We start from the raw sequence: 14244 nt of genomic DNA on the forward strand, positions 1-14244 counted from the left end.
TAAATAAATAACATACCCAGAAAAATGTCATAATTTACATATAAATAAATATACATCTATATATATATATATATATATATATATATATATATATATATATATATATATATAGATAGATAGATATATATATATATGTGTGTGTGTGTGTATATATATATATATATATATATATATATATATATATATATATATATATATATACACACACACACACACACGCACACACACACACTTGTATCATGCACAGTATATAGGTATGTTTTACACACAAGCACAAATACAAACATCATTGAAACTGCATAACAAACACTAACAAAACATTGATAACAGAGACTATTGTTAGACAAAAAAAAAGAAATCACCTGAATCATCTTGGTTGGGAGGTGCTGAATTCTTCAGTGGCTGACTGATTTGATGTAACATTTGCGTCTGCATTACCCTACTTTTGGCACTGTCTTTGTATACAACTGTAAGAAGATACAACAAAAAGCAGTTATTTTTCATGCTGCCTCAATGGTGACTGACTACACCTCAACAGAAAGTGAAAGTGAGTCAAAAATTATGCTATTGTGATTGTAGGATTTATATAAATGAGAATAGCCATTTAGAAATTGTTAGACTACGATAAGTACAAAAATGAAGCATCTGCCTACATACCAATTCATAGTGAAAGTGTTAAATGTACTAGGCTACCCAAAAGCAGTTCATTACAGTGATTTGTTGTTATAGAAGTCAGCCTCATTTGAAGGCTCTTGAAAACTTCTAAAAAATGCACAGTTCTTTGTGCTGTCTATAGAGCAGCACTAAGTGATGAACCAGTAAATGATGCAGTGCAGGTGTGCATCCAGATATTTCTGTTTGTAGTCAAAACTTATATTGTTGCTCCATCCAATAGCTAACATTTTCAAAATGTATGCCACCCCCAAACACTTATGATATGTACATTTCACTGCCAGCTGTTTCCGACTACAACTATGACAAAGGTAATTTTTAAAGAATTCCTACCTCTAAGCATGCTGCGTTCAAAAGTATACTGTGCAGACATTACTTTAGACAGCTTTAGAGATGTTCTACGGTCTATGATCTATAAAGTATTCTAAGACATACTCATAAAAATATACTTAATTGAGTTCACTGAGTGTATAGCTTGTTAGACCCTTTATGCAGTGAAGATGCTACTTAGCAAATGTGTACCTTAAAAGCCTTTACTATAATCTGGCTCAATGGTGGCTATCACATGGTTTGCAACAAGAGATAGCCACATGATTATTTAAGTGGAATGCAATTCAGGTAGACTCTTTTCTAGTAAGAAAGGGTCATTTGGGTCAAATCAGAGATTCCAAAGTAATTTCTAGAGTAATGATCAGCCCCCAGCATAAAACTGGTGACCACAATCAAAAGCAAGAAGTGGTCAGAAAAGGTTCTAAAATCAACAGAGACTACTGAAGTTGGCTGGAATAAAAACACATGAGTTCAAGAAAATGCTCATGGCTCTAGCACTTCAGAAGAGGGAAGAAAATGGATGGAGCAGATGAGGAATGGCAACATCTCAAATCAGAAAGTAGAAATCTGTGGTAGAGCTGAGTGCAGAAGTAAGGTAGATAAAGAGAGTGGCTAGTGGAATGCTGATGACCCGAAAGTTATGAAAACAGGAAAGGCAGAACACACTATGGAGGTACAATAGTTGCCTAACAAAGAGGTTAAGACAGTAGATGTTATGGCAAAGAAAAAGGTATCAGAGAACGTCTACCAGCTTTTAGAAAGTGACTCAGTATATAGCATAAAGAAGCTCTATCAGGTTGCAAGACAGTGACAGAAAAACATAGAAGATAGCAGACATCTTTCACAAGGGACACTAGCAAAGAATCTGTGCAGTAGTCCACAGGGCATCACAGGCAGATGGAAGCAATGCTTCAGGAAGCTTCTGAAGGAAGAATATCTCACAGAAGCTGTACTTCCACACACACACACAACCTACAAAGAAAGAGGAAGAAGAACCCACTCCAGAAGAGCTACAAATTCATAATACGTTCATAATTCAAGTACAGTGTTGAGACAAAACGGCAATCAAGGAACACTGATTCCTCCAAATATGGTACAAACACTTTATCTCTGTTCCAATGATCTAAATTTATTTTAAAAGTTTCTGGATTTGTAGACTGTCTCACACTTACTGTTATATTACTTCAAAATTGTGTTACTTGAATAGAACTGAATAAATGTTTTGGAGCTCCCCATTTTTATCAAAATTCATATTACTATGTCTGTGTGTTTTTGCACACTTATTAATATCAGTGTGGTGAATATAATTTGTAACACTGGGTCATGAAATTTCTTATACACTAATATCAACTTCCAGTGTATCCATTTATAGCAAAATTAGTACAATTTTAAATATATACATCTCTCTCCATATTCTATATTCCAAGTGTACAGATTTGCTTCCTTATTTTCCAGTATTTTTAGTTGTCCTTTAGTGTATGTACAAAATATGTTACTATTTTCGATAATTGGTCTAACATACATCTTAAAGGCCATTGCTAATATATTTCCATCTCTTGTAGACAGATTCCTAAACAAATATTCCATATATTTAAATAGCCTTTGTGCTCATTACTTTACAAGTTTTTCAAAGGAACATTTGGGGGTTATTATAATGCATTGATCTTTATATTCCTTGAATGCATCAAGTTGTGTGTCATCAAATATATATAGAATATCTGGGAAGTTTATTACAAAAATACATAATATTACACTTATAAAAGCAGTGCAAAGGATGAAACAAGGCAGAGGTAAATTAAAAATAATTTTAATATGGTAAGAGCTTTTGCACCTAATGTCGGTGCTTCATCAGACCATCATATACAGAGTGCAAGGGATTTAAATAATATTACTAGTTCAAAGAAATTTACTCATCAACATCAATTAAACAGCCAATTAAAACATCAAGCAAAGACAACCAACCAAACATAATAAAAAAGGGTGTGTACTATTGAGTAATAAATATAAGCATACACACTAATCACTCAACATAACTATAACAATCATATAAATATAAAAAGTATAATGGATAAAACATCACTAATGTAATGATCGTGCCTTTAAATATGGTTTAAGTGATATATCACCTCATTTAATCTGGGAGACTTGTCAGAATTCAATCTGATAATCCATTTAACTTTGCGTTGCTCTGTAATGAGGGTTAGCGAGCATTTAGCTGCTATTAAGAAGAATGACGTGGAAAGACCTGCTTTGGCGAAGCATGTTACTCAGGTGATACCCATACATTTACTTTTATGGTTATTGAATGTTTGAACAAAAGTTTACGTTTGGGAGACTTTAGAAATATTACAGTCTTTTGTGTTTAAGGAAGTTCATTCACAGTGGCACTTTTATTTTACTATAATATTACACTTGTTCAGCTAAATTTTAAACTAATGTCCATGACCCATTTACCTAATGACTGCATCAATTTTATTTTTCATTATAAACCTTATTTTACAGCCATCAGCGCATTTATGTACCCAGTATTTAGTTTCCTAGAAATAGTTAAAAAACACTATAGTAAATAATATGGGTCTATATTACGTGATTGAACAGTCAAATGTTCGAACACGTAATAATCGACCCTTAAATATTGAACCGTCAGAATGTTGAATGGTTCAATGGAGATCTCCGTACAGTGCGGACATGGAAGTTTTCCATTGTCTGCACTGTAGTGCGATCTCGGAGTTGGTATATTTAAGTAGCAGGGGGAGGAGGGGTGGAGGGGGGGCTTTCACCCCTTCTTAGAGCGTTTTAATGGTTTGGGTGTTTTTTTTTTTGTTTTTTTTTTTTCTGCCATTCGACATTACAGTGTTTCAATATTTAGGGGTCGATTATTACGTGTTCGAAGATTTGACTGTTTGATCATGTAATATAGACCCAATAATACTGGGACCCGAGGCTGATCCCTGAGGCACCCCAAATTTAACAAATAATGCAACTAGCATGAAACATAACACACTGCCTTCTATCAGTTAACAAACTCATAATACATCTTGTAATATAACAGTTAATCTAAGATTCCTTTAGACATTTCATAATAACCTGTAAAGATAAACAGCCAAAAGCCTTGGGAAAATCAAAAAAAAAAAAAAAAAAAAACAACCCAAGGCCAGAGTCCTGCATCCAAAGCCATACTCATTTGCTCATAAAAAACTTATCAGATTACTCATTAATGATCCACCTTTAATAAATTTGTGTTGCTCAATATCTTTAATGAATAAATTATATCCATGCATATCTATAAGATTTAATAAAGATCTCTCAAAACATTTACCCAGTAAAGAAGTTAAACTTACTAATCTATAATTCTTCATCTGATCTTTCCTGTCTTTCTTATGGATTGTCATTACACAAGAATGTTTCCAAGAATCAGGAACTATATCATTCAATAGCAGTTTTTGAAATATAATTCCTAGAATGGGAGCTACATTTTCTTTAATATATGTTAATAAACTTCCTGACATATTATCATGTCCCAAAGAGGTAGATTTCTTTATTCTGTTTAGAGACTTAGAAATAAAATACTTTGCAATGGTCAGAAATAAGCCAGAAATGGAAATTGGGTCTATTAAATCCCTATTATCAAAGATGTCTTTGACTAATACATGAAAAGAGTATAATGAATTCACTTACAATTAGTCAGGTCTCTAGAAACATATGTAGACAGCAATCTGACCTTTGATCAACATGTGGCCAAGGAAGTAAGAAAATCATTCTATGTCACCCAACTTAACAGTCTGGCATCCAGGTCCAAGAAAGTCATAGTGCCACTTTATTCAGCCCTTAATCAGACATATGAAACAGCTAGAATGCCCACAAAAGTTCCTTACCAGGAGAATCCAGGGTACAAACAGATTGTTCTACAAGGATTGCCTTATAGCCCTGTCTCACAGATTACCAGAAGGCCATCTATGCATGGCATATAAGGCATCCTCGGAGCCAGCTGTGAAGGGCCTTTTGCACATCTGCAAAATGAATAGCTTCAGAACTACTAGATCCAGTGATTTAAATTTTGCTTGTGAGATAAATAAAACATGCTGGCAAGACATATATTTTCTCAAAGGATCCCCATGCAATGGAACAGGCTCCCCATCCATTAAAAAGTAGAGTCTATCCCTAACCCTATTCTAAGTGTAGCCTTGACTTATGGATAGAAAATAGGAAATTCACCCCAGGTCTGGCCATCAAGTCTCTGATAGACAAAGCAGACAGTAATGCCCGAATTAACATATCCCTCACATAACGTCTAGAAAATTCAAAACATACCCACTCCTAATAAATGTCCATGACACATAGGGACACAATTGGGTTAGAGTGCATGGCTACACTTCTAAAAGGCTCTGGGAGGTCATTAGTCTAGTATATACCTATGAAATAGAAGTTATGTTCTTACCATAACGTTCCATGTTAGTTGTCTTCTTCTCGCCTTCTTCTTGCTGGATGGGTTCGGAGCCGACCTCGGCCCGACTGCCACTCTAAAAGCTCGAGAGTTGGTTCCACCGGCTCGAGGCTCCCCTTATATCCCACAATGCTAGGCGAGAGTTACCTCAGATCTCGTTTGTAAGCTAACCCCAGCTTATAACAATAACAGTATAACTGTAAAAACAGAATCCACCTCTAACAACAGGAAGAAAAAGGGTGACCTACATCCTGAACCAAGAAATATGCATAATAGCATATGACTAAGAAAGAGGTGGTAGAAAGAGAGGTCACGATCACAACTCCTCTAGGTCTGTCCGGGCCAGGGGGAAGGAGGGTGGGACGCAAGAAGAAGGCGAGAAGAAGACAACTAACATGGAACGTTATGGTAAGAACATAACTTCTATATGTTGTTGTCTATCTCGCCTTCATTCTTGCTGGATGGGACCGCGTCCCTAGCACCTTGTCCCGGGTGGCCTAATGGAACAGACTCCTGAGAACAGTGGAACCAAAATTAGCTCTATGCCTAGAAGCTAAATCCAACTTATAATGAGAAATAAAAGTGTGAGGAGTAGCCCAAGTAGCCGCTGCACAAATGGTGTCAATAGGCAGTCTGTCTTGGAAGGCTAAAGAAGTAGCCAAAGCTCTGGTGGAATGGGCTTTAGGTTTATTAGGCAATTTGTGTTGTCTAATTTCATATACCAGGGAAATCAAAGATGTTAGCCATCTGGATAATGATACCTTTGAAACTGAAAGTCCCTTTCTGCTTTCCGCATAGGAGACAAACAGTTGATCAGATTTTCTGAATTGTTTCGTCCTATCCAAGTAGTACCTTAATTGACGATGAACATCCAGGCAGTGTAATTTTGTTCAGACCTATTTGAATACTCTGGGAAAAAGACAGGAAGGTCAATGGTTTGATTTATATTTGATGTTGAAACCACCTTAGGCAAAAAGGACGGGTTAGTTCGTAAGGAAACTCTGTCCTTATGGAACACAAGATAAGGAGAACGACAACTGAGTGCTTGAAGTTCTGAAATTCTTCTAGCTGATGTGATAGCCACCAGAAAAAGAGTTTTCCATGATAATAATTTCAAGGAACATGAAGCTGCAGGTTCGAAAGGGGAAAGAATCAAGGAAGCAAGAACTAAATTTAGGTCCCAAGGAGAAGGAGGATTTCTTATAGGAGGTCTGAGAAGAAAAACTCCTTTCAAAAAGGCTTTGCAAAGTTTGTGGGACATTAGGGCAGATTCAGAAATGCCCACATGGAAATTAGAAATAGCTGCCAAGTGAACCTTAAGAGTAGATGGAGATGAACCTGCATGGAAGAGTTCAGCTAGAAAATCAAGGACTAGTTGGATGGAAGCAGTGAAAGGATCTATGTCCTTTCCTTGTGCCCAATATGAGAAGCGTTTCCACTTACTCAAATAAATCTTTCGAGTGGAAGATTTATGGGAAGCTATCAATATATCTCTAACAGAGTGAGATAATTGAGGAAGCCTGGCTACGGTTGGAACTGGAGGAACCAAGCAGTGAGGTTCAGAGAGGGAGGGAGCGATGAAACTGACCCGACTGGTGGATCAAAAGATCTGGAACTAGGTCCAGATTCCACGGTCGCTCCAAAAGAAATCGATGTAGAAAGGGGAACCACACTTGTCGAGGCCAGTAAGGAGCAATGAGGATCAATGAGGCCTTCTGAGCGATAGCTTTCTGTATTACTTGAGAGATCAGTGGGAAAGGAGGAAATGCATACAGAAGTCCCCGGGCCAAACTTGGACTAGAGCGTCCCTGCTGGGTTGGCCTGGTAAAGGGAATAGAGTGAAATATTCTCTGCACTTGCTGTTTTGGGGAGTAGCAAAAAGATCGCAGCAAGGCTGACCCCACTTGAGAAAGATTTCTCTCACTACAGAGTCTTTCAGAGACCACTCGTGAGGCATGAGTATAGCTCTGCTCAACTTGTCCGCAATGTGATTGGACTTCCCGGGGATGTGCGTTGCTATCAGAAAACGCTGAGAAGAAATCGCCCATTGCCACAGTCTGATTGCTTCTCGACACAGGGGGTATGATCTGGTTCCGCCTTGTTTGTTGATGTACCACACTACAGACATATTGTCTGTCTGGATTGCAATCGTTCACAAGGGAAGAGAGTCTTGAAGGGCTTGCAACGCTAAAAGCACTGCTCTCATCTCCAGAACATTTATGTGCAAATGGCATTCGTTTGGTTGCCATGTGCCCTGGACTGTCCTGCCCTGATAATGCCCCCCCCCACCCCATCAGGGGGGCATCCGTTGTCAGGGTATGAAACGGAGGAGGTGGAACAAATGGTCTTCCGACAGGAGCTGGGGAAGACATCCACCACATGAGATGCTTTTGCACGCCATGCGTGATCATATTGGTGTGAGACATTGGAAGTTCCAGGTATGACCATTGGGTAAAAAGCATCCACTGAAGGATCCGCATGTGGTATCTGGCCAATGGAAGGAGAGGTATGGCCGCTGCCATGATTCCCAACACCTTTAGAACTAACCTGGCTTTGACTCTGTTGTTGTTGAGAAGAAGTGACACCAATTTGTGAATGTCTGATATCCTTTGGTTCGTTAGCCTTGCAGATATGTTTATAGTATCTAAATTTGCGCCTATGTAGGTAATAGTACGACAAGGCGACAAAACAGACTTTTCGCAATTTATTGAAATACCCAGTTCTTGACAAACGCGAAAAGTATAATCTCTGGCCATCAGAAGGAGATGCTTGGTGGGAGCTGTGAGAAGCCAGTCGTCCAAATATGGAAACACCTGGAATCCTTGTCGTCTCAGGTGAAAAGCTACCACTGCCATGCATTTGGTAAACACCCGGGGGGCAGTGGTGAGACCAAAGGGCAGGGCCCTGAACTGAAAATGACTGGTTCCCAGCCTGAAGCGGAGGAATCTTCTGGAGCGCCTGTTCATTTTTATGTGATAGTACGCATCCCGAAGGTCTATAGAGCACATCCAGTTTCCTTTGCCCAAAAGGGGAAGAATGGATTGCAGCGTGACCATCCGAAATCTTGTTTTCTTGACTGATTTGTTCAAGACACTGAGATCCAAAATCGGTCTCCAGTCCCCTGTTTTCTTTGGAACTAAAAAGAACCTTGAGTAGATTCCGGATCCTTGTTGGTCTGCTGGCACTGACTGAATTGCTCTTTTTGCAAGCAGTTTTGAAATTTCCAAAGCTGCTAAATCCCTTTGAGCGGGTGGAACATCTGGAAGGGATTTTTTTGACTGATTTGGAAAACGAAGAAAGGGGATAGAATAGCCTTCGGAAATGATGGACCGTACCCATTTGTCTTGAGTCAAGGATAGCCAGGCTTCTGGGTACAGTGACAATCTTCCCCCGACTGCCTCCGAAGATGGGCAGTCGGGCAACACCTCAGGGATGCTGAAAATGCTTGTCAGGAAAGGCTTCCCGATTGCCCTGGTTCTGCGGACCCCCCCTGCCCCTAGGGCGACGTCTACCATTGTTATTCCCACCTCTGCCTCTGGTAGGAAAACGACTCTGTGCGTCAGGCGAAGTCCCTTGAGATTGTTTGCGGAACCACATCTTCCCACCCTTCTGGCCTTTGGGGTAAGGCCTAGAAGGAGTCGAAAAATGGACTCCGACGGCAGAAAGGGTCTTGCCATCAGTCTCGCACCTAGTCAGGGTTTCTTTCACTTGAGGACCAAAGAGAGATGATCCATCAAAAGGGGAGTTCGTGAAAGACGTCTTGAAAGGGTCCGCAAAATTGCATAGCCGCATCCAGGCGTGCCTACGTAAGGCTACACCTGTCCCTGCGGCTCTGCTTGCTCCATTGGCCGCATAAGAGAGAAGGCGCATGGAGGAGTTAGATATGGAATTAAGGGTAGCCAGCTGCGTGTTCATTTTATCTTGAAAACCCGCAGCTGTAGGATCCTTTAACATTTCACTCGCTTCCTTGATCAAGTCCCTTTGAAGACGAGTGAAATGGCACAGGTAATTCAGCGAACGCATGGTAAATGTCGCTGAGGAGAACATCCGCTTCCCGTACCTATCCATGGACCTAGATTCCTTGTTAGGTGGATGGACAGGCACTGAAGGATCAGCCAGTTCCTTCTTTGTGGCAGCAGCTACCACCATAGCATCCACAGAAACTCCTTTTGTTAAAAATTGCTTGTCTGATGGAGCTGTGATGAATTTAGAGGGTCTCCTGGGAGTGGGGTCCACTGAATCAGGAGCCGTCCATGCCTTCTTAGCAACCACCTGCATGAGGGGGTCGAAGGGGGGGGACACCCAGGAGGTGGAAGGACGAGAGCCAAACGCCTCAAGATACACAGATTCGTCCTCCGAAGGGTTGAGGGCTGGCCAATTTCCCTCTGTTTCAGGATCTCCAGAATGTCTGCAAATGAGACATCTTCAGAAGGGGAACGGGGGGAACCCTCAGAATCATCCAGATCTGTGTCCGACGTGATAGACTCAGGTGAGTCAATGTGCTTCCTCTTGCACTTCCTCTTCCGAGGGGGCTCTTCTGCCAAATCAGGAGAGGCCTCGGAAGAGGATGAAATCCCCACAGGGGGCTCCTGAGGAGCTGGCTCTCTGCGGTCCGGGATGAGGGAGTGAGTCGACTTACCCTGAGGCAGCATGGAGGGAGGGGCTGACGGAGCCGACTGTGGAGTAGAGCCAGGCTCTAACACACTCCGCATGACCTCGAATGCACCCCTGTCAGGCAGAGCCAGAGGTCCCCGCTCCGAGGAGCTAAGAACCCCCCTCGGCACCGACAGTGATGGCTCCGAGGTCGATGTCGGAGCCGAACTCACCAGCGCCAAAGCACCGAGAGGGAGAGGGGGTCGGACAAGGGTCCGATGCCACTCACCCCTCGAGCCGACGAGGGAAGTCCGCCGAGATTCCTCCAAAGAAGAAAACGGAGCCGACGACGGAGCCGAAGACAATTGTCTCGGCTCCGGCAATCACAGTCTCGGTTCCGACATCGACCCGGCTCCGAACTCAAAAGAGTCAAGGAGGAAAGAGTTGATGGACGGGGCAGGCACCGACTGATGAGTCGGGCTCTGAAGCATCTGGGCTAGTGTCTCGGACTTAAGTAGTCGACTCACCACTCTCTGAAGGTCATGATCGGACAGCCTCGATGACCTAGAGGAATGAGACCTTTGGCTCCGTTCAGACAGCAGGGGAGATCCTGTAGCCGAATGAACGGAGCCAAGAGAAGGTGACCTAGACCTCTTTCTAGTTGTCGGCTCAAGGTCTTGTCGGAGCCGACACGGTACTCGATAACCTCGGCTCCGGCCGAGCCGAGGAAGCCACAGAAACTGTGGACTGAGACTTATCGGCTCCAGCCGGAGCCGATAAAGGCAAAGGTTGAACAACCTGAGGTCTCGGCTCAGAAGCCGGAGCCGAAGACCTCGATGCCTTAGAGGGCTTCCCTGTTGAAACTGACAGGGAATCCTCTGGCTTCAACAAGCCTCTCAGAATCAACTTGTTTTTTCTTTCCTGCAGGACCCTGGGGCTGAAGCCATGGCACACAGCACAGGAGTCCTGCAGGTGCAAAGGCCCCAGACAATAGACACAAGAAGTGTGAGCGTCTGTCAGAGACATTTTCTGACAGCACGCATCACACTTCTTGAATCCGGAGACCTTTGCTTCTTTTGACATTTCCCTAACTGACAGGTGTACACAAACACACACCCAAACACACAAGTTATACCCTGTCAGCAAAGAATAAATAATAATTTTAGTAGAAATACTAAAAATTAAGTACAAAAAATTAAAGTAAACTACACAAACACTCCCTAGGGAAGGGAAGGCCAAAGGCCCAAAGGAAGAACCAACGGTTCTTTTAGTAAAGAAACGGAAAAAAATTAGGGTCGGGGATAAAGTTCTATGATCTACACTAATCTAGGAAGAATTTAAGTTAAAAAGGGGAAAAAAGAGTAACTTTTTGAAGAAAAAGCTAACACTCACCAGGAACCGGTAGAAGCAACCAACCTCGAAGCTGTAGCGGCAAACGAGATCTGAGGTAACTCTCGCCTAGCATTGTGGGATATAAGGGGAGCCTCGAGCCGGTGGAACCAACTCTCGAGCTTTTAGAGTGGCCGAGTCGGAGCCGAGGTCGGCTCCGAACCCATCCAGCAAGAATGAAGGCGAGATAGACAACTTAACATCCTATAATTACATATTCATCATTAATAATTTTATTACTGACTGTATTCATATATTATGCAATATTTTATTAACTAAGCTTATATATTTATAGAAAACTTTTTTGTTAGTAGTATCAATAATCAATTTATCTTCTTAACACATTTTAGTTTTTCTAACTTCCTGTTTCAAATTTCTACAAATATTAAACTTCCTCTTCCTAATCATCGTCTACTCAGAGGCAATCTCTGCTTAACATACAAGGCCATGTCAAACCCTGAGCTGTTAGACATGCTCCACTTAAAGAAATCCCAATCCCTCAGAGCCACATGCTCCAGGGATCTAAACCTTGTCATCACAATGAATAAAACATGCTAGAGAGATAGGTTCCTGACCCAGAGACTCCCCATACTCTGGAATGGACTGCCCATACATGTCAAGCAGCTCATTGGCCCTCTTCAGGAACCTTGATGATTGGATGGGAGATAGAAAATTCACCCCAGGGATCATGTCAGTCGCCCTGCTAGACAGGAGTCCAGAGAAGTAAATATTGTGGGAAGAAATATCCAGGGAATTGTTATGGTTAGGCTTGCATAGGCCCTAGGGTCGACAGCCTAGTACCAACCTATTATAGCTGGAAACCTATTTAATATTATACACCTCCATTTTTTTTCTTTCTACATAACCTTCATATTACTCTGTTCCACCAATTTGGAAAAAAAAGTATACACCACACTTAAAATTCACAGAAGCTTTAGCACAGTTACACAGCAAATTTTCCAAGTCTAAATATCCATGAATATGTTCTGTAAATGAAAATAAGCAATTCCAATCAATTTTATTAATTTGTGCTATTAAATCATGACAATCATATTTGCCCCTACATTTTTTGGATTATTAATTCAAGTTTAAAAGCCAGAGAACTATGGTCAGATAAACCCAGTGGTAGAAGAACCACAGCATAAGTTATTTTCTCAGGATAATTAGCAGCTACAATGTCAAGAATGTTATTTCCCCTTGTATTACAGAAACCCACTTGAGTCATCCCATACTAAAAGATTACATTAACAACTTTCAAATTTAAAGCTAGCAGACAAAGTATTGCATTGAATCCCTGGATAATAAACTCCCCAAGTAATATTACGTTACCTTTTTTGTCAAGATAATCATCTAGATTATGTCCAGTGGGTAACAGAACCCATTCCAGGGGTCAATAACTTAAAATAAATGATGCACACCCTGCATTATCTTTATCCAATAGTTGGATAATAATAGTTTTAAAACCACTAATCTGTCAAACAAGGCAAGAAGATAAAGTTGTATGTACCCATAATGTAACTCCTCCTCCCTTGTATCCCACTGTAAGGAATCATATTTAATAAAGTCATCCATAGAGAAACAAGACGACTCCTATGCTTCTGCTACAGCAACTATATCATACTTCTCTTTTACAACTATACCATCAAATTTATGAAATAAACCCCTTGCGTTACAAGGAAAACACTTCACAGTTCTAATAGCCTCTTTATAACTACTGTTTGAATTAATACTCTTTTTATTGCTAAAAATGGCCAACTTGAACAGTAATTTTACTGACCACAAATGAAGCTCCATATAGATTCAGATGTAACTTGTCAAATGAAAAAAGTCTCATATAATAAACACTGCCTTCTCGATATGTAATCAACTTTATGTTGTACACTAAAGAAAGCTGCCTTAACCAGTTATTAAATACATGACATTTAATGACCATATAATCCATCCACAAGCATGATGGCATAATTTCCCTCAACACATATTAAACTTTTAATGTTTTCAAAATCTCAGTTACATCTAGAACAGACTCCTCCATATGATGCAGTAGCCTTAGCAATATGGGTTATATATATCCTGCCCAATATATAACAGCTGGCCAGCTTCTATAGCTCAAACAGCTGGAAAGCTTAAGCTGAGCTGCCTAAAAACATAGGTTTGAGTGCCAAGTCATTCATATACAACACACCCTGGTATAATTCAAAAACAAAGGGGGATGGACGGAGGTAGCTGCTACTGCAGCAGTGATCATAAGAACATCTATTGTTATGGTAAGTTTACTTACACAACTGTACTATGTTCTTCATATTAATCACTGCTGCAGTAGTCTTAACTATGTGGGTAGATTACTCTAGCTTACAATATCTAGGCGATGGAAGGAAAGGGTCCAGGAGCCCCTGGAGAACGGTCCTAGCAAAGTCTGATCAAGACAGAGAGAAAGAATCAGGCTTGTAGTGCTTTTTAAAAGTATGCACAGAAGACCAAGTTGCTGCTTCTAGAAAACTTCTACTAAAATTCAACCCTTTCAAAAAAGCCATAGATGAAGCCAAGGCCCTCCAAGAATTACCTTTCACCCTGCTTGGAATAGGTTTGTTATGATGAGAATAACAAAAGGTAATAGCCAAAGACTACCATTTATAAATAGTCTGTCATGACATAGCCTGTTCCTTCTTACTTCACAAGAAATGAACAACTGACCTGAAGATCTGAAGGATTTTCTTCTGTCAAGATAGTACCTGAGTTGTCTATGGACAACCAAATAAGAGAGTAAACTGGACACAAAGCCAATCCAACTGAAAAAAAAACAACAAGAAAAAACTAGC

General features: G+C 40.7%; 1 protein-coding gene across 5 annotated transcripts in view; it reads right to left on the minus strand.

Moving 5' to 3' along the window:
• PHF2 (PHD finger protein 2) overlaps positions 1-14244 on the minus strand; it is a 3400138-nt gene that overhangs the window by 2701283 nt on the left and 684611 nt on the right. For all 5 annotated transcript variants that reach the window (XM_044078128.1, XM_044078127.1, XM_044078125.1 and 2 more), the window contains exon 3: positions 363-467. In XM_044078128.1, coding sequence (XP_043934063.1) covers positions 363-467 — 105 coding nt within the window. The remainder of the gene's footprint in view (positions 1-362; positions 468-14244) is intronic.

Source organism: Protopterus annectens, chromosome 7.part0 (genome assembly GCF_019279795.1).
Source record: "Protopterus annectens isolate FY-2018-M chromosome 7.part0, PAN1.0, whole genome shotgun sequence".
Taxonomy (NCBI): Eukaryota; Metazoa; Chordata; order Ceratodontiformes; family Protopteridae; genus Protopterus; species Protopterus annectens.